We start from the raw sequence: 21,286 nt of genomic DNA, 5'->3' as shown, positions 1-21,286 counted from the left end.
GCGGCCTGAAGTCGTGATGGGTTTATGGCAGTGTTTCCCATCTGCCTGACAACAAGGCTTGGGATACAAGAACCTCGAAACCTGTGTGTGTATGTATGTATGTACATATATATATATATATATATATATATATATATATATATATATATATATATATATATATATATATATATATATATATATATACACACACACACACACACACACGTAATAAAAAAATTGAACATCAATAATGTTATGAAAGTTATTTCGTGTGTGACTTGCTTTCCAGGATTGGAAATGAAATTATTAAAGCAACACCCAAAAATAAAATAAATATGTTTATTTAACATAAGTCACAATATACAAAAGCCTCGCTTGATATGACGCGCTTAAATTTCTACATGAAGTTGAAGACGCTGATCTTCAACTCTTTCTTCTCAGACAGCTCCACTAGCTTTGGTTTCTTCGATTCCTTGCTGGGCTGGCTAACAGATGGCCTCTTTTTCTGCTATATGTAAGAAAAGAGCAAAATTGAAATAAAACGTGCACGAACAAATTAGGGTACTAGAAGGAGTTTATGTATTCACCTAAGAAACACCATTTTTGGGAATGAAAATGAAGTACAGGAGGTCATAAAAACCCAGTACATATACCATCACATTGACCACCATCATGAGGTTGGCATCGCATTTTGTAACTCCCAGTCTTTCTATAGATCATTTATACCTCGTACATCAGTAGATTGGAACCACCAGTCCGAAGACATCGTAAATATTCCTAATAACCACCTTTTCTGACAAACTTTAGCTAATACTGCTGTATAATTAGAAAACAAGTTTGCATTATATACTCACTATTGCATTTCAGTCCTCGTCCTTACACAGCTAATATTGCATAATCAGTTTCTTGTCACATATTTTATTTTCATGCTGTATTTTATTCTCGTGTCTTTTACTTTGTAACCTCTCCCCTCTATAATGGCATATGTACCTGAGGGTAAATAAAATTAAACGAAAGACTATCATATAACACTTTAAGGCAAAACAAACAACAGTTTTAATTGTTTTTGAGATAAAAGTCAATTAGGAGCCATCATTGGACACATACTAATGTTGGTTATATGCCCTCATAGGAATGTAATTACAGTAAACCCTCGTTATAACGAAGTCAACGGGACGGCAAAAAAAATTCGATATAAGCGGTGATTCGATATACGCGACTGCCCCATAAAAGCTCAGCAAGTACAGCTAAATTAGCCATGACAACTTCGCAGAAGTGGTATTCATTGAAACAAACCTTTATTCACGCACAAAAAAGTCAGTCAGCTGGCTTTGTCGGGTGCTTCGGCTGGGCGCGAGGAGTGACCGCTCCAGTTTGTTCAGGCAAATTATGAGGTTGTGGTCGCCGCCCGCGCACTCTTCGCAACAGACGGAGGATCTCCTGCGTTTGTGCCACTGTTGGTATTTCGCGAGGCTGTTCGTCTAGCGGCTCTTCTTCCTCATCAGGGCCTCCAAGCAAGTCGACTATTTCGGCATCCGTAGCTGGGGCAACGACGGGTACATCTGTGTCAGCCATCGCAAATGATTCAAAGTTGCCTTCCAGATCTCCGCCAACGATGCTGTTCACAGCTTCGTAGAGATCGTCGCAGTCTTTGCAGTCGTCATTAGTGTCTTCTGCATGCGACCGGGAAAATCCGGCATGTGCAAAGCAGTTTGCAATCTTTGCAGGTGCCAGTTCTTTCCATGAATGGCATAGTAAATGCACTGCTCCAAGTAAGTCGATGCTGTATCCCTTGTTGGCATCGTACGCAACAAGCATCCGTTGTAATACTCTTCCGGTATAACTTTCGTGTTGTCTCAATACTGCCTTGGTCCATATGGGCTGCAATATCGCAGTCGTATTCGCTGGTAGAAATTCCAAAGTGATCGCTTGCAGATTTTCAATCTTGCCATGGCTAGGGCAATTGTCGATAACAAAAAGCACATGCCTTTGCTTTGCCCTAAGCTTTCGATCGAGCAGGCGCACATACTCTTCGAAAACGGCTGCGGTCATCCAAGCTCGTCTGTTGCTTCTGCATATGCACTCTTTGGGTATCGTTGCATTGCGGAAGCACCAGGGCTTTGCCGCCTTCCCTAGTATCAGCAAAGGAAGCTTGTCCTCCCCCGTCGCGTTCTTTGCTTTGTTTGCATCCTGATGAGGTTCCGTCCGGTGTAGTGTACGTGCGCTTTGGCAATATTTTGTAAAAGAATGCCGCCTCGTTTAAGTTGTAAATGTCTCTGTCTTCATACTGCTGAAATAGGGCGCTCAGCCGATGCTTGCGCCATCCGTCCACGACGTCGCGGTCCACGGCTGCACTCTCACCAACGATCGATTTTGAAGACACGCCGTGCCGTCTCTTGAAACGTTCAAGCCAGCCGTTGCTGCACTTAAAATCTTGCTTGCCCATTTGGGCGGCTAGGGCTTCGGCTTTTGCGGTCAATGCAGGCCCATTTACAGGAAGGTTTGCACTTCTAGCGTTTTTCAGCCATTCGAGAAGCGCTCTTTCCACTTCAGGATACATAGAATCACGGTTGCGCTTTCGTTTGGCTGAGAAACTCTTCTCGAAGCCGTCCAGTACGGCATCCTTATTCTTCAGAACAGTTGATAATGTTGACGGCGGTATTCCGAATTGTCTTGCGATTTCAGACTTCTGCCGGCCTCCTTTTTCCACCTCACGTATCAGCTGAACTTTCTGCTCCAATGTCAGACACTTCCGTGCGGGCACCGGCGGTGTCATTTTCACTTGACAGTCACTAAAAGCACACACAATGCATACACACAACGCCACGGGTTCACACAGACCTCGCACAACACACGTGCACGAGTGCGTTCCAAACACGGATGGAAAAAACCCAGGGAGCACGCCAAGGCATTGGCTCTGTACTGGTCACGTGACACCACCGGCGTAGCCAGTGGCGTAGCAGGGAGCAGCCAGCATGTTTACAAAGAGCGAGTGCCTCTGGCGGTCGCCTCCGTACCGGAGTAGGGCGCGGAGGAGGAGGGTAAGATCCGCGCCGCGGAGACTCTCACGCGGCGAAGAATCGGCGCCGCGGTGACTCTCACGCCGTCTGCACTGGCGCGCTTTAGCCCGGCAACACTAGCGCGAACATTGCTCGCTCAGCGCAGAAAAGGCCGCTTGGCGCAGGTCGTGGACGAAAAAAGCGCGCAGGCACTTCGGCGGCCTGGGCAGTCGCTCGCCCGCTCTTAGCGCCGCCGTGAATACGCATCCGCAACTTGTTACTTCGCATTAAGCAGAGCAAGCTATCGACAAGCTTCGAGTAATCCGGTCTAAAATACACGCATTTGGGTCGGGACTACGTGACACTTCGATAAAAGCGATAATTCGAATAAAGCGACTTCGTTGTAACGAGGGTTTACTGTATTTTAATATGTGTACTACTTTGCCTTTACCAAATTTAGCAACTGTCCAAAAGTTACCCCAGCTTGTGGTAGTATTTGCAGTTGTTAAAAAAACTTGGTTAGGAGGAGGATGTGATAGAATGAACAATAGATATGAAACATAACGATTATTTATCACGGATGCATTAAGCCCTAGCGACAAGAAACAATTGAATGCGAGCTATCTGCTACAGCAGCGAAAGGTGTTTGCGCAGGCAATGGCAAGTAGTCAAAACTTAGCATAAATTAACAAATTATCCTATTAGTAATGTAAATTTTAATCTTTTCTTGTCAATACAAGTGAGTAATGCTTATCGAATGAATATAGGATATAGCGAAGATATTTCTGTCAGATGCGACTTATAAGAAAGCTCAATCTGTCTCTTTGACAATGGCACGGCGCATGCGTCTTTCCCCTAGTGGAAAAGTAGCGAAATGCGCCTTCATCTCGGAGGCTTTTGTACCGACAATACCAACTGTTCCGGCCCCTACCAAAACCCCACCAAAACGCCAGAGGTCAGCACAGGAAAATGAAAAAGGTGGATCGTGCATCCCAATACTTACAGGTTTCTCTTCGGCAGCTCTGAAGACGAAATTTTTTGTGGTCACCGAACCTTCGACCTCGGTCGGAGGAGCGACCTTGATGCGCTCGGCGATGCGACCGAGAACTCCTGAATCAAGCTTCAGGAAGGAGCCACACATTGCCTGGGAACAAAGAAAAATTGTACCATAAGAACAGTGACATCCTGCTTACACGATGCCACTGAAACATTTACCGCAACAGCAGTTTATCATTGGTTTTTCTGTGTTTAACTGTTGTTTCTGCTATGCCAAAGACAACGGCTGTCACTGCCTCCCATGTGCCCCGCAACCTGTCCACCTCCACTCTTCCTACACAGTCTCAGTGAGATTACGTGTCGGCTTCGCCCATCTGCTCTCCAATCCATCGCAAAAACTTGGAGCACACTTGAGCTTCGCCTTTAAGAGTAGAGCGTGATAGCGTAATCGGGCCCCATGCCGATCGTCTTCTCAATCGCTAGCCTGGCTTTGCATTTCAGTGGACACTTAAACCATACCACAAGGAAAGCAATGCCTGTGTGCCTGTAGGTCAGCCCTTTCAAACTATCCTAGAGTGCCTATTGCAAGTACATTTGCAAAGCGCCCACTACGACATACTTCTTCCTTTTGCGAGTTTGTGAGGTACCCACTACAGGTTCGTAAAGCAACACGCGCATCTGCACAGCTGCACACGTTGACAATGCCGTTGTTGGTAATGATAGTAATGCCTGTGTGCTTTGTAATTGATGGGCCTTTAAACCAACCACTCGTCGCGCCATTCACATGTTTTGACGCCTGATGCGATTCTACGCTCTTGCCGCACAATATTACATGTGTTAGTGATATTCCTCGCACTACGTAACATTCATATATAGTAAAAGCTCGTTAATTCGACCTTCGTTAATTAGGAAAATCGGATAATTCGGACGTTTTCTCTGGTCCCGGCCAGCTATATGCATTGTTTAATGGCATCGAACTCTCGTTAATTCAGTCGCATTAGGCCGCAACCTGGTTAATTCGGACGATCCACAGAGCGTACCGAGCGCAATAAATCTGCGGCGCAAAAGAGCAAGAACGGCGTTCAAAGACAGCTGAAACAAGGCAGTGCTGTCCACATTGCTATCTTCGTCAGTTAGTGACCATGGCTTTGTTCGCACGAGGATCCGGCACTCGGCAATTTCGTTTTAACTTGATGCAATGCCCATGCGGTGTCACAAAACTTAAACAAGGTGGAAGCTGCTGAAGTTGAAGAGCTTTTGAAGAGTTCTTGGCATGCCGGCATAAAACTCATATGCTACATTGTGATGGGCGAACTATCAGTAGCCGGCCATTTTACCTGCAAAAGAACTATTGTTACGTGTGCATGGTGGTGCCTGTACGTAATAAGTAAGGGGTGTAGAGTACAGGCTTATTAATCACTGGTGTCTGGCATCGTGGTCACATTGAGAATGAAGTCGCAGGATGACGAAAATTGTGGCTTTTACGCTGCTCTTATGCAGCGTAAAAGCCACAGGATTTACGTATTAATCAAGAAAATGAAAGTGTATTGATGTAACAGACATAATTTTTCATTGTTTTCTTGATACTTTTGGTAATTCTGGATTCGGACAATTCAAACATTTTTTCCGGTCCCGTGAAATCTAAATTAACGAGGTTTTGGTGTAGTGTTCTTTTTTTTTTTTTTTGCCAGAGCAATTTTGAGCACAGGTGTGGTTCCGTGGTAGAACACCTGCTTGCCACGCAGGAGTCCTGGGTTTGATTCCCACTTGGACCAAATATTTTTTATTATTTCTTTATTTGCATCTAAAATGTTTGCTCATGGACAACGCTGATCTTTCGCTCACAATCAACGATGGCAGCGCCAACACTGGAACTTCTGCGAAACCAACTCTTTAAGGCTATCGCGTTAAAACTCCTCTTTATGTAGAACCAATTACCCGCCAACAAGGTACGCAAGGCTCGAAAAGAAAAACTGTGAAACTTACCCTTTTCTTGGCTGCTGGTTTATTGCTGAACGAGTCCTGCCTTGCTATCACTGTGAGGGCAACCAAGAAACAGGAAAGAAGGATGGAGGAAGTCACACAGAGCAGACATTTAAAGCCAGATCAATGAAGTACCACATAATGCAGTGAAAGACAACAGTATATACCAGGGCTCTCAAACACACGGCCGCGGACCTTTCGCCAGTGGCCCCGGCGCGAACATGACTGTCTTCGTCCCTTACTTGAAAAAAATTTTTTTCTTAAGTATGTTCACAAGCTGCACAGATGCGACTGATCTCAAGCATAATTTTTGTGAGGCAACCCATGCGGTCACCATGTCTTGAAACACAGCCGTGGAACACGAACTCTATATTCCAGAATTGGTGTTCATATTTCAGTCATTCTTGAGGTCAGCAGAGATACGTTTCCCAAGTCCCGACGTCAAAAAATCCCCTTCAGGAATGACCTATATAAGAGATATGAGAAAGGCCTTCTTTTAAATGGCACTACACTGAAACCTCAATATAACGAACACGGATATAACGAAATATCGGTTATAACGAAGTAAATGAAAAATAGTCTTGCAATACATACTACAGTTTAGGAATGTACGTTTATAACGAATTTTCAGATATAACGAAGTTATTTTCATGTAAGATGTAACTTCGTTATAATGAGATTTGAGTGTATAAGCCACATTTTGTTCAACCTCCCCCCCCCCCCCCACACCACTTTCACTTTAATCTTAACTGTCCATGCCCTTGCGGCAGAATAAATTTCGTAACTGCGGCCCACTAGTTGAGGTGAATTTGAGACCCTGGAATATTCAGTAAACCAAGACGTTAAAGTAACACGATTACCTGCGGGGGCTTTTAGCAATGATTCCTGCTCGGAGAAAGATGCACTGTCATGAGTCTCTGGATTCTGCGACGACTCCTGAAACAAGAAGATATATTTCCGTGTCTTCTGCTACAAGTGTTGTTACAGAGAACATCTGGCATTCTTCGTGGTAAATCAGTACATCACAGCACCATTCATGGAGACAACAGTAATTGATAGGAATCGGTTCACAAGAAATAATACCACGACAAAACTCGGGGGTTGCGAGAGATACAAGGTTTTGGGGCTCTAGAGTCACTTAAACTAGTTCCTATATTTAAAAAAAGACTCTGGCCTTATAAGTGCCAAGATCAATATAAAATTATGAGGTATGTCGTTGAATAAAACTCCAGATTAATTGTGACTAGCTGGGGCTTTTTAATGTGCACCTAAACTTAAGTACACTTAAGTACACGAAATGTACTTAAGTACAACTAAGTACAGCCGCGCTCAATATGACTTGCAACACGGGAGCGCGTGGCCTCACTTCTTCAAAGATTGCTCATGACTTCAACTGGTTCTCATTTCCTTAACTGAACAATATTTTCTCATTTAGTGCGATATCCAAGTGAGAGAATAGCAAATTAGTTGTGGAAATGAGGGCAAGTTGAAGCTGTGCACAATCTTTGAAGAAGTGAGGCCACGCGCTCCCGTGTTGCAAGTCACATTGAGCGCGGCCGTACATTTTGCCCACATCAAAATGTGGCTGCCACGGACAGAAATAGAAGCTGCACCCTTGTGTTTGCAGTGAAACTCCATAGACGCTCAGCCACCGTGACACAGGGACACAAAATCAATTCAGATTGATAAGCTATCCTTTATGAACTATTTTCGTAAACATTGCAGTAAAAATAGACACCACTAGACAAGACAATGAAGGCCGAACTTCCATTCTCTGAATTTTGCACAGAGACCTCAGTGGAGCTATGTCAATATGTTGTCGGTGCAACCATAGGTGTGTACAGGGTTTCCGTAATAGGTGTCGCCTTTCCTTCAGCACTTCGTGCTTGCGCTGCAAACACTTTTAAAGAGAGAGAGAGAATTTATTTACAGAAAGGCAGAGAGGTCGGCCTGAGCTATAGTTTGCTCTGGCCTGCTACTCTACACTGGGGAGGGGGGACAGGGGAGCGAAAGAGTGATGAATGACGATGGTAAGGTAGGGAGATGAGAATATAGTTCGTGACGCTGGGGCAAATCTAAAGACGTGCATCCAGTCCAGTGGCTTGTAAGAAGGCTACGACTGCTTCTATGACAACACTTGTGCTGCTGACGTCAGGCCAAGGACCTAACACAACCTCATCGGTTAAAGGCCTACTATGATACTGCCCAATCGATGAGATCAGTTTTTGTCGTTGCACTTTAACCAACTAGGCCACATCGCCGTTCTTCTTAAAGGCAAGGGGTTGACTTAGTGCCCTCCTTAGATGATTAGTTGAGGCAACCGAACCTTTTTCCCCATGCCTATGAGTGCAACATCGTTGCACAGAGGCTCTGGCAATGCGGGTTGATGCAATGACGTTCTACAAGTTGGCACAAGATCTTGTAATGCAGAGAAGAAAAACATGACAAGGACAGTGACCCTGCACCTGTTCTTGAAGCCAGCGCCTTCGCTCCAAGCGCTGCAGGCGCCACGTCGTGTCTGCCTCTTGCTCGGTCTCGTTCTGAGCCTCCTCTTCACCTTCGGAGCCAGGCTGCTGGTCCAGATCATCAGTGCCTGTAAGCAAACAGACGCATCCTTTCATCAACCCACATGTTATAGCAGATCAGCAGGGGAATCCCATAAGAGTGCACTGAATGTACCGTCCATTTTAGCGCCCAGACTGCGCAATGATTCGAGATAATTAGAAAAGTGGGTGGTGACGATCTGCGCTATTCCGATGGCTCTTGAGTTCTTTTCCAGCCAACATTAACTGAAACGGGCAGTCCACTTAATGGAGTCTTACAGAATGCCACCCTAATTCTGCAAAAGTCCGCAAGGTGGAGAAAGGGTCATTAAAAAAAAGTCATCTACTGGCTTGCAGAAAGCTACAAAGGGAATCCATACAGGTTTCTCTGAAAGAAAGCTTCGCACTGGAGGGGAAAAGAAAACAACCTTGGGTCAGGACGAATTTTTTTTTTTTTAGCTATGAAAACTATCGTTCTGCGGTAGCCATATGGATTTCCTCTGCAGCTTCGTGCTAAGAAACAGGTGCATAACAACATTCATCCGTTTCACACACGCACATGTTGCATACATGTCATTATGCCTCTGTTATCTTGATTTATAGAGTTAATCAATTAGTGACACAAGTAACTCCAAAACGAGGTTATCACGTGGCTGGACGACTGCCCTCCAATAGCCGTGTAAACATGCTGTGTAGTGCTCAACATGTAGCAAGAGAATGTAATGGCACGCCTACCTGAGTTTCGCCAACGGAACTGTCGCTGACGCCCCGCACCATCGGAGTGGAGGTCACCGTCTTCCAAGAGCAGCTCCTGGTAGATCTTCAACTCGCGCTTGTCTTCGTCGAGGAGCTGCTTGCTAAAGAAAGATGCAGCGGCTCAGAATCGCAAGCTACGACATGGCGCACCGCAAGTAGATGCTGCAGAACAAATCACGGGCGTTCACGCAGGAACAAACTGTGGTGATCGAAACAATCCTCCTATCATGTGTTCCATGCAGTTTCCTTAAAACGATGCCGAACCGAAATCTGCCCCTTTGCTGAACAAAATGCTTCAATGCCATCTGTTACACGAGAAAGAACCCTCCCAGCAAACATGTGCACTTTATATGCCTAAAATGAAAATCCAGGCAGAACAGCGTAATGCCGACAATTAAGATCAAATCACATGGTCTAGTGGTACAATGCAACACACAAGTTTTACAAAATGCCATAATAGTGGGTTCTGTAATAATTTTAACCATCTGCAGTTAATTAATAAGAATGAAAATCTCAGCATATAACTATTTTTTTATATTTCATTCTGCTTTTACTGGAATGCCAATCGAACCAATCTGCAGAAACAGCCACCGAGTCATTGAAACAGATGAGCCAACTTAGTCTATTCCTGGAAAAAACAATGCAATAGGGCACTTTATTTTTAGAGCTGTGCGAATAGCAAAATTTTGGGTGCGAAGCGAATTCGAATATTGAAGTGTGAGTGCGAATCGAATCGAATATTTTTCGAATACTTCGAAGCGAAATTGCAGAAAAAAAGTTGGAGAGGATTGCTAAGCATATTCTTATGAGATAGCAACACGAAAGTGTTTCTTTTCACTAGGTTGTTGAAGCACTGGCAGGGTGGTGTTTCATAGTTGTCTTATCAAGAATAAGGCAATGTAGAGGTCGAATTCTATTTATGTATGTGATTTGGTGCAACCAAAGTGTTGCCGACAACACTTTACACGTGATAGGCGAAGATGCCATTTCCTCAGCCTCTCCTCCTCTTTCAACTTCTCTGGAAGCCTAACTGATGTGGCGGACAAGGGTATGCTCCCTTCAAGTCCAGAATTCCAAATCTGCCTCGTAGACGTCGATATATAAGAACATCTGAAATTTTGGATGCTAAAAAGCTTCGGCTTCCGATTTTTCGAACTTCCTGCCCAAATTTCAGGTCCAAAACAGCATTAATTGAGCCCCCACCTCTGCCACATCTTTCATCTCCATGTTGGAACCAGCGTTTCTTGAGTTAGTACATTTGCGACCGTAGCAGAGCATGAAAGGCAGCTTTGCCGCAATACGGGGATGTGATGAGGTGAAGCATATCGAAAATCTAGGGACCACTTCCAATCTGACGTTGACTGTCTCTTGGCAAAGTTCGACCGTAACGGAGCTTGAAAGGCAGCTTTGGCGCAATACGAGAGTGTAATGAGGTGAAGCATATTGAAAATCTGAAGGGGTCACTTTTAATCGGACGTTGACTATTTGTTTTTGGGAAGTTCGAATAGTTCGAATAGTAAAATTCCAGTGCGAATCGAATCGAATAGCAAACACTATTCGAAAAATATTCGAAATTTCGAATATTCGCACACCCCTATTTATTTTACATACAATCGAACGTGGATATATTGAATCTGAAGGGGATCACAAACAAGTTCTGTATATATACAAATCGATATATAGGGTACATTGAAAATACATTCAAGGGGATTTTACAACTGTTTGAAATACGCAAGAATTTGTTATAGTATGTGGGTTTGATTGTTTGTTACCCCTGCCAAACATAAACACATGTGTGGCCACATGTTGCCTCTTTAACAGCAGCGATGACACGACAAGGGAATCATAAAAGGCAAGCAGACACTCGTACGCTATTTTTCCATCACAATGTCGTGCTTTGAACGCATTAAAAGATTAATCCGCAAAGTCAGCACAAACGACAACTCACAAGTGGAAGCGGCCGATCTCTTCCCGGATCTTGTCGTCATCCTCTTTCCCGTTCTCGGCGGCTATGAGGTCGGCCAGCACGCCCTCTTCATCGTCCTCGTCCTCGCCGTCGCTTCCGACGTCACTTCCGGAAAGCTCAGCCTCGTCCTCAAAAAAGTCCTGCAGTCTGAAAAACATATAAACAATTTTATTTTACGCCTGAGCCAGGTAGAGAAACATAAAGCATGCATGGGTGCTATGCTAAATCGATAACATGATTCGTGCAGCTATTCCAGTAATTCAATGTAGCCTCACTTTCTTTAAAACAAAATCGCGACAGGCACAAAAAAACACATTTGTTATAAAGTAGATTCTCAGTAAACAGAAATCTAAACGGAATTGCCGCTTGAATGGAACAATTGCTTCTAATACGATCGCTTTCATACTTGAAATCTGCACCGCTGTTCATCTCACGCTAAATGAAACTCCTGTTAAACAGAACTCCTGTTTTCCTGGTCCCTTCAGGTTCCGTTTACAAGAGTGTACTGTAGTGAATCTTTTTCATTGGGCGGTTGGACATTGCAACTTGACCTGCAAGTAATGTCGGCCTCTTTGAGTAACCGACCCGAACACGACGAATTGCGCCGCATGTTAAAGCGATTCTTGATGAACCCGCTGGAACTTCAAGAACATGAAAATAAGCAAAAAACACCAAATATGTGCAGGAAACATGACACTAGATATCTGGACTGAGAAAGCTTACTTGAGCGCAGGTGCCTCTTCTTTTGCAGCAGGAGTGCTTTCAACCTCACTGTCATTTTCAACGTCGTCCTCATCTGGTTCGCCGGCACTGTCGTTAACAACATCGTCATCTGGTTCATCATCACTTTCGTTTACGTCCTCATCTGGTTCATCGAGGGTGGCTACAGGCATATCTTCATCGTCCTCTTCCTTTTCTTCAACCTTATCAGCTTGAGCACTGCATCGAAAAAAATATATATAAGTACAAAAGCTGCGCAAAGGGCACATGCACGAGGTCAGCAAAGAAGTTCAGCATTCATAAGAATAACATGTATTCCTCCGTAAATTACAGCCGCAAGTTCATTCCGCTGCATTAGAACCGTAGTACACATGCATGCAAGCGATGTCTATAAAAAACAATAAAATGTTTAAAAACTCTTCGTCCTTTTAATAAGATTGAAAACTGGACTAAGCTGCCAAGTGATCTTGTTCATTCACAGGATTTTCGGAATGTCATTGAATACACATTATAATTAACTATTTGTCATGTGCCAATCATATAACACGCTGCGGCCTGTAGTACCCAAAGCTGTATGAAACTAACCTTTCCTTTCATAAGTGCTCGTTTCATGACTGATGCATGACTATTATTCAATATTTATAAGTTGTTCATTCCTGTTGTCCATATCCTCATTATAACGATAAGCCGATTTTAGGTTTTAGATAAATCCTCCTACAGTAATGCCTTATGGGCAATACAGGTATGTATATATAAACGAAGAAATTAACACCTAATGATGAGGATATTATGTGGAAAATCAATGCATGGGCATTGAGTAATGCCATAATGGAGAGCTTGGAATTGAATTTGACAAATTGGAACTCTTCGCATGCACTTAAATCTAAGCACATGCATGAGCCTTTTTTCATTAGAAATCAGCATTGCTGTATTGCCCAAAGCAGGCACCTAGTTGGTGCAAAAGGAGACCCAATCACTGCAACCAAAAAGAGGAATAGTTACCGGGCTCCAAAGCTTCCAGAACACAATCCAACCAGCTCATCCATGTCTTGTGACGGATTAACCGGGGCAGGCGTCCCACCTTCCCAGGGTTTGGCACAGTCCTCTAAGAATGACACACACAAGAAGGCGAAATAGCACTGAAAATTCCAGCACCTTCAACACTACGACCTCACCCTTCTTGGATACAGTTTTCATACGATTGATTATCTTTCTGTCATAATTATTAAGCAATAAATTAATCCTCTCGGTACGATCATCGCCTATCTCTCAAGATCAGCAGTAAGCAAACTGAACTGTCCTACAATATGTAAATTGCTCTAGCCAGTTTTGTTTGGTGATCTGATCCCAAATACACTACTCGGAGATTTTGTGGCTAATATAGCAGGCACCAAAGGGCACAGAGCGAATTCATTAAGGCCGTGAAGCTTTTGTAACAAGTAAGAAAGCTGACCTACCTTTATCATCACCTAGCCTAGCTTTATCACCTAGCTTTCAATCTGTTTTTTGCTAGTATACTATTAGTAGCGAACAGTTGAAGCCAACAGACATTGAGACAACGGGAAGTGCTTGCATGGTGTACCCCCCCACCACCCTTTCTCGTATTCTCACCTGAAAACTGCCTTCGTAGAGACCTGCAAGCTGTCAAAGCCCTGAAACAGATAACAAGGATGAGTCAGCAAGAACTTCTTAAAAAGTGCAGTTACAATTACAAAAAGACTCACTGAAATAAATTTCACGTGTTTCTCACACGACCTGTTAGACGCAACCAATAAAACCAACAAACAATTAAGCCAAGGAAAGCATTGGGGACATTCTTTACTGTTTTTTTTTAACGTTAGTGTAAATACTATGACATAACTTGACAGGAATTAAGGGGGACGAATAAGCAACCTTTCCGTCGGCGGGATCCAAACCCACAACCTACGAATTAAGCGTCCGATGGTCTACTAATTGAGCTACGACGGAGGGCACTCCCTCGTCCACATTGTTGGGTATTTATGTGCGTTTAATCCCTGGGTATGTTAGCCAGCACCACTCGTAGCCAAGGCAGCGAGTGTGGAACACTTTTCTTGCCAGAGGGCATCGCATGGCACATAATCTTCGCACGAGGTGGCAGCTGATCAATAAACCCTCGCATGCTACCTACGGCATCAAGTCTGCCGGCACGAAGCCCTCGCTATGAAAGTACGAAAGAAGGGGAATTGTTCGAGAAGCTCGTATCTTTATTAGACACAACCAATAAAACCAACAGACAATTACAGTAGAATCCCGCTGATACGTTTTTGAAGGGACCGTAGGAAATAAACGTAAGAGACGGGAAACGTAAGAGCCGAAAAACAGGAAAAACGGCAAAATATTTAGTGGTACAGAATTTTATTTCAATTCTTACGAGCAGCACGAAAATTGGCGCGCTCAGCCGCGATCTAGTCGATGGATAGAAACGCGGAGCTTAGGACGGCCTCATCCACAGAAATGTAATCAACGTATGTGATTTTTTTAACACCAACAGCTGTAGGTATGAAAGAACTAAGCACACGCAATCACGACCGGCGCGGCGAGTCCGACCGCGAGCCGCACGCACGACCATGCGAGCTCCAACCAGCTCGAACTCCTCCCGTTCTTTGACAAATAACGATGATGATGAGTCTACGCCAACGCGATGGCAGAAGTGAATGCCAATCTCGAAGGCCTTGCTTTCGCAAGCAATTACGTCATACACGCCATGTTTGTGCAATGCAAATCTCAGAGGCTATGCTTTTGTCAATAGTAAATGCCAATCTCGAAGGCCTTGCTTACGCGAGCAGTTACGTCATAGACGCCATGTTTGCAATTTGAATCTCGAAGGCCATGCTTTTGTTTGCATCAATTGAAAGATTCTGTTGTTTGCGCCTCTCATGCGGCTAATATTACGGTCAAACGAGGCCAAGCTGCGTGAAAATGCGCCATGGCCGCTCTCTTTGGTAGTCACTCGGTCGGCTCCGGGCGCACTTCGCGACGTATCATACGGGAACGGTCCGACAGTTACGACGAAACAGCGGGGTTCCCAATACATTGTATCCTATGGGAGCTATGCCGGGACCGGCGGAAAACGACGTAACAGCCGGGAAAACGCAGCAGTGAGGAACGTAACAGCGGGGTTCTACTGTACTAAGCCAAGGAAAGCATAGCAGACATTCTTTATTGTTTTTTTTAACTGTTGTGTAATGATTGTGACCTAAATTTAAAGGAATGAAAGTTTCAATTGTTGTGTTTAACAAAGATACGTGCCTTTGGAACATTCCCTTCTTTTGTACTTATGCAACCTTTTGCCCTTAAGAGACACACTTTGGTTTTTTCGCTAATCGTTTGCAGCTGCTGCTTTCAACATGCTCTGAAAGTGGCGGGCTTTTTGATGCATACCAATTGTTCATTTTAGCTGACCTTCAACAGATTCCTGTTTGAAGTAAAGAAATCACTTCAAGATCGGCTTACCCAGCAGTTCCAGCCAAGGGAGAAAAGGCCAGGGACAGTGGTCGTGAAATACTTGAGCCCATGGGACTCTCTTGAAAGCTGCTTGATGCCGAAGCACTTCCCTGCTGCGGAGTATTCTGCACAATTATGCGACAGTACTATTAGCATACACCACATAACCCATATAACAAAAGAAGTTTATGTAAAGTCATGCTTTCTATTATCCAAGCTGAACTGACCTTCTATAAAACCGAACGTCAAAGAAAACTTTAGCAAATAAAATTCTAAATGATGTACCAAACGTTACGTGCTAAGCAAACACAACATATAACCTGAAATCTTATGCCATCCTCTGGATGCTTTGCATTGTCTTTGGCATGGATTTCGCATCATCAGTAAGTTAGCTGAATTTGACCACATGTATCTCCTGCTCTTGACTTAGGATGATGTAGCATTTCAACTTTTCAAAGCTTCTGCAACTGCGGCATGTAGAACTTTTATTAAACATTGCCCCACACTTTCACAGCATCATAAGTTTGTTGCAGCGGTAATTTGCCGTGTTAAATTCTCTTGGACTTTGATGGGGAGTAAATAAAACTCCATTCTGGTTAAAATTTCATTGAACTGGTACTTTTCATGTAGCAATTTGAACAAAGATAAAAACAAGGCTTTGTCAGTGGCCGGTCCACAGATCTATGCTGGAAGTTCTTATAGCCACAGGCCTCATCGTCCACACTGCTTTAGTAGCAAGTTATAATATCAATCACACTGTTAACCTCCATTTTAGGCAGTGTTTGTGAGCTTGCTCCCCTTGCATCATATAATTTAGTGCTTCTTCAATAAGACATAACATGACGATGGTGTAATAATGACGATGGTGATACAACAGCCACTCTACAACTACGACAACAAAGCAACTACAGTGCTAATGAGTGAATGGCAGTTATAAACAGCCCATGACAGTGCTCACCATTTTTGACTGTGTCCTAGGAAGCCCCGTGAGGGGGCTGAACAGCTCCGCTTCGTCACACTGAAAACCGCGTACTGCCCTGCTTTTCTGAATCAGCGGTGTTCGTGCATTGCTCTGACTGTTTGCAACTTGCGAGGAATCCAAGAAGCTTTCAGCACCTTAAACGAGAATGCAAACACGCGAGCCAGTGTTGAGCACCTCAGCGAAATGCAAAAGGCAAAGGCATAAACTTGCTACAGGATTCAAAACTAAAAGCATATTCCTGTCTCAGAAACTTTGGCAGCTATGGTTAAGATAAGAAATAAAAATGCTTCCCTGCACAGGCATGTTTGCAACGGAAAGTGCACAGTTTAAATATTAACCTTAACCTGGTTGACTTTAGATGTAAAATGAAATCACATGACCAATACTAGTCTGCTGCCCATAGTTGTTTCGAAGTTATCACAATAAAATTCCTTAATATACATTATGCCATTGCATTATAGTTATCCTCTTTGAGCAACGTGTATACACGGATGTTTAAAGATTACACACTTAATACAGCACATAACACCAATGGTCGAAAGCTGAGAAGAATGCTAGGTAGTTGCTCAAATGCGCTGTACAAGTTGCGTTGCCCTGTAAAACCAATTAGAGTGCTAGCATACCCTAACAATTTTTGAAGAGGTACCAAAATGTATTCAAAACCTGAAATGTATCCAAAATGTAAAATAACTGACACATAAGATAGTAAGGCTTGTCGATTTGAGGTCATCTTCAAGAAGCCAAGTTAGCAGACAACTGCCACAAGAACAGCCATTTCACATTCTTTGGCTGTTAACTGGCTTACTTACGAAAAGTAACCAGCGCGAACATTATCTCTTGACCCCTTCTTGACTCAATTACCAGCTGTACTTTAAGATGATTGGGGGAAAAAAAGGCCTTATAGAAGTAACCCAAACTCGTTAAAAGCTTCTTGTACAAAATCATCATCATCAGCATGACCACGCCCAATGCAGGGCAAAGGCCTTTTTCAAGTTTGGCCAATCAACCCAGTCCTGCACTTGCTGTGGCCACGTTATTCCTGTGCACCTAACTTTCTGCCTCCCCTGCGCGTGTTTGCCTTCTCTTGGAATCCAGTCAGTCACTCTTAATGACCTGCGGTTATCTTGCCTATGCGCTATACATGCCCTGCTCATGCGCATTTCTCCTTCTTGATTTTTAAGGGAGTATAGTAGGGTACATTGACCAAAAAAGCGAGTTTTTTATTTGATTACTAAAAAATAATACGCACTGCAAGGCGCAAAATCTTGCCTTGGTGAGCGCCTAGGAGCTCTTGAAGCCATTTAGATATGGCGCCAAAAACTGTGCCTCCCGATGGATGCAAGGGTTTGTTTACATGTTGTTTTCCATCATTGTTTCTGCATGTATGCATTTTTTTATAATGAATATGGCTATACTGGTTAAATATATTCATTTCTTACCATTTTGATAAGTTGTGATTGCAAATTTTCCCAGCAGTAATGCTTTTGTAGCGTAGTCATTGGTTTATGTTGTGAGCGCTTTCCGCATGTGTTTTTAAACATAATGGCGCGTTTTTCTCACAATCAACTTTTTGATAATTTTCGAAACTTGGTGTACCTTTTCTTGAAAACTATCCGACCGATTTCACTGAAATTATCTCAGACTATACGTAAGTCCCTCCCAAATAGTCTGAATGTAAAATTTTGAAAATCCGTGTGAGTTATAATTAAAGGGGCCCTGCAACACTTTTTGAGCAGGGTCAAAAAGCGCTGCCAATCGGTAGTCGAGGCTCCCGAGAACACGCGAGCCAAATATTATAGCGAAGCGAGCGGCCTGGAATTCACAATAAATTCTCAAAGTCAGCTGAGAATCGCTCCCTCTTCTCTCGACAGATGATGTATTAGTCCGCAATATATGACGCGATTGTCGGCAGTTCCACCATTGGCTGATGTTATAATCACGATAACACCCTCATTATTACCTTAGTTGTTAATTTTGAGTTCAATAAGTAGATAATATGTATGTTTATATTGTGTTATGCCGTTAAAACACCGAACAAACATCATATTAGCACTTCCGGTCTCACCGACAGCTCGTCTGCTCGTAGTTGCGTGGTTGCGTTTTCTTCACCATGTGCAGTGCCAAAATCGTGAATATTTCTGTGCTTTTGACCATCGCCGGTTGCCGTTGAGAGTGGCAGCCGTTCGAGTGTTGCCTCGTCAGCTGGAAACTGCATCATCGGCACGTTCTCACGACCGACCGAGGCAGCGGTGCAGCATTTCTCCGATAACAATGCTGGCGCCGGCTAGCTTAGGACATTTGTGTTCGCTGTATGGCGAGAGTCCCGTTCGCTGTCTGTTCAGTATGCCATCGAGCCGTACCTCGGCGTATCCTCCCCGTAGTCTCAGGTTCCCGAGAAACCGCGACACAGCAACCAAGCAGACTCGCATTTTCACGGTAGCTGCAGACAGCCGGGGGATGGGTCCGCGCCGGCCCGATGCCCCACGATCCTTTCTTCTAGTCCTTAGTTCTTTGTTGTCAGCCCGCACTCGCTGTGCGCCCGCATTCGAAGAGCAAACAGCATCGAAGTACCGCCACTGGGAGAAGGGTGCACGCAGCTTTGCCGTGTTGAATACGATTCAAGCGTGAGCAGTGCGACGAGGCGGTGTATCGGAGTGTGGGTCGAAACCCATCTCAGCTGTCATTCGTTCCAAACACGCACGCAAGTTTGCGTCCATGGTTGGCAGAGCGATGAAAACACTACGGCAGTTCGAGGTGCACAACCAACATTACCAAACCGACTCGCAGTTTTCAAGCACGCGCGATACACGGTGCCATGGGCTCCGCCGCTCGACGACGACCGCGCGAGCCGACCGGAAGTGGCGCCACAGACCACGTGGTTGCGCCGAGGCGCCAGAGAGAAAAAAATGAAGAAGAAAAAATGCCGCCGGCGCTGACGTCGCCTCCTCGCACCTCCGCCCTCCCTCCCTTCATGCCGCGCGCAGCTTTCCGCGCGCTCGCTGCGTTGAGTTGAGGGAGAAAGCTGCGTAACGTGATCTCTATAATTTGGTAACACCACTTAGACTTGACGGATTTGAAATATTTTTGCGGCATATGACTCGTGAAGAGTCATACGTCAATAATGAGACTATTCCAATATAACTAAGAAAGGTTTTGCAGGGCCCCTTTAAGAAAAAAATGATTAATTGGAAAATCTCTCTTATGGCACGAGGCATGTGAGGACAATATATTTTTTTTTTCTTGTGAGGTAGACGTAGGAACCCGGTTTTAGAGCTAGGGGTCAATGCCACTACCATGTGGAATTAGCGCGGCAGATTTCACGGTCATACTGTTTTTCGTTTCTGAGAAAAGGTACATTTAATTTTACACCCGAGTATAAAATTTGGTACTTACGATATACAAAATAGTAACAAATGCTACAGGATTGAAATCACACAAAGTGAAGGCCAAAAACTTTCTTATAGAGCATGCAAAATTTCACAATAAAATATGGAAGTTTTTGAGATACAAAGCTGAAACCAAAATGACCCATTTACACTACCATACCCACTTAACACCCGTTTGTGCCCTGACCCACTCTGCTCTTTTCTTGTCCCTTAAGGTTACACCTATCATTTTTCCCTCCAAGGCTCGCTGCGTCGTCCCCAATTGAAGTGGAACCCTTTTCGTAAGCCTCAAGGTTTCTGCCCCGTAGGCAAGTACCGGTAAGCTGCAGCTGTGATATATACCTTTCTCTTGAGGAATAGTGTTAAACTAGCATTCATGATTTGAGAATGCCTGCCAAATGCCCTCCACCCCATTCTTATTCTTCTAGTTACTCCAGTCTCATAGTTCGGAATATTGCTCATAGAGAATATGAAGCCAACAACTCAAGAAAGTGTAACTCACCAGTCTCATCACCCATTTCCGGCTGGTCGAGGTTATCCTCGGTGTCGAGAAAGGCAGGCATCTCCAAATGGAGCTCTCCGATGGAGTCCTCGTCTTCATCTTCAACGATTCCCACTAAAGTCTTTTTAGTCTCTTCGGCATCTTCTGGATCTTCATCGTCGGAGAGTGGGTTTATTCTCTTTGCCCGCTTTTTGTGCTTGAGAACCACGTCGTCATCGTCCGAGTTGTTCCCATCTTCTTCTTTCTCTTCTTCCCCACCTGTTGAGTGAAGTATCATACTCAACTTGAAACAAAGTACACGACAAACTTAGATAACAAATTAATCAAATAACCTGAAAGGTATCTTTCAAGTGCGTGGCTTCTACAATGAAACAAAATGTAAAGTGTTAAATGAAATTTGAAGAGTTGCCAAAATTGACCAGCATTTTGATTAGTCAGATTAAAAAAGCTTTGCAGTTTAGGTGCACTGCACATAGATTTAGGTGCACGTTAAAGAACCCCAGGTGGTCGAAATTTCCGGAGCTCTCCGCTAGGGCGTCCCTCATAATCATATCGTGGTTTTGGGACGTTAAACCCCAGATATTATTACAGTAGAACCCCGCTGATACGTTTTTGAAGGGACCGTAGGAAATAAACGTAAGAGACGGGAAACGTAAGAGCCGAAAAACAGGAAAAACGGCAAAATATTTAGTGGTACAGAATTTTATTTCAATTCTTACGAGCAGCACGAAAATTGGCGCGCTCAGCCGCGATCTAGTCGATGGATAGAAACGCGGAGCTTAGGACGGCCTCATCCACAGAAATGTAATCAACGTATGTGATTTTTTTAACACCAACAGCTGTAGGTATGAAAGAACTAAGCACACGCAATCACGACCGGCGCGGCGAGTCCGACCGCGAGCCGCACGCACGACCATGCGAGCTCCAACCAGCTCGAACTCCTCCCGTTCTTTGACAAATAACGATGATGATGAGTCTACGCCAACGCGATGGCAGAAGTGAATGC

The 21,286-nt window shown here is 44.1% G+C and overlaps 1 protein-coding gene across 1 annotated transcript in view; it reads right to left on the bottom strand.

Moving 5' to 3' along the window:
- Positions 1-307: 307 nt before the first annotated feature.
- The window catches only part of LOC119407113 (claspin), a 28,962-nt gene continuing 7,983 nt past the window's right edge, over positions 308-21,286 (bottom strand). The window contains exons 6-18 of the mRNA XM_037673971.2: positions 20,281-20,538; positions 16,369-16,526; positions 15,420-15,535; positions 13,557-13,597; positions 12,948-13,050; positions 11,949-12,164; positions 11,208-11,372; positions 9,239-9,360; positions 8,426-8,553; positions 6,821-6,896; positions 5,964-6,013; positions 3,985-4,125; positions 308-490 (exon numbers count right to left, since the gene is read on the bottom strand). Of these exons, the coding sequence (XP_037529899.1) occupies positions 380-490; positions 3,985-4,125; positions 5,964-6,013; positions 6,821-6,896; positions 8,426-8,553; positions 9,239-9,360; positions 11,208-11,372; positions 11,949-12,164; positions 12,948-13,050; positions 13,557-13,597; positions 15,420-15,535; positions 16,369-16,526; positions 20,281-20,538 (1,685 nt within the window). The 3' untranslated portion in view covers positions 308-379. The remainder of the gene's footprint in view (positions 491-3,984; positions 4,126-5,963; positions 6,014-6,820; positions 6,897-8,425; positions 8,554-9,238; positions 9,361-11,207; positions 11,373-11,948; positions 12,165-12,947; positions 13,051-13,556; positions 13,598-15,419; positions 15,536-16,368; positions 16,527-20,280; positions 20,539-21,286) is intronic.

This window comes from Rhipicephalus sanguineus, chromosome 10, assembly GCF_013339695.2.
Source record: "Rhipicephalus sanguineus isolate Rsan-2018 chromosome 10, BIME_Rsan_1.4, whole genome shotgun sequence".
NCBI lineage: Eukaryota > Metazoa > Arthropoda > Arachnida > Ixodida > Ixodidae > Rhipicephalus > Rhipicephalus sanguineus.
Note: the sequence above shows the minus strand (reverse complement) of the source record. Positions and strands in the feature narration are given on the sequence as shown.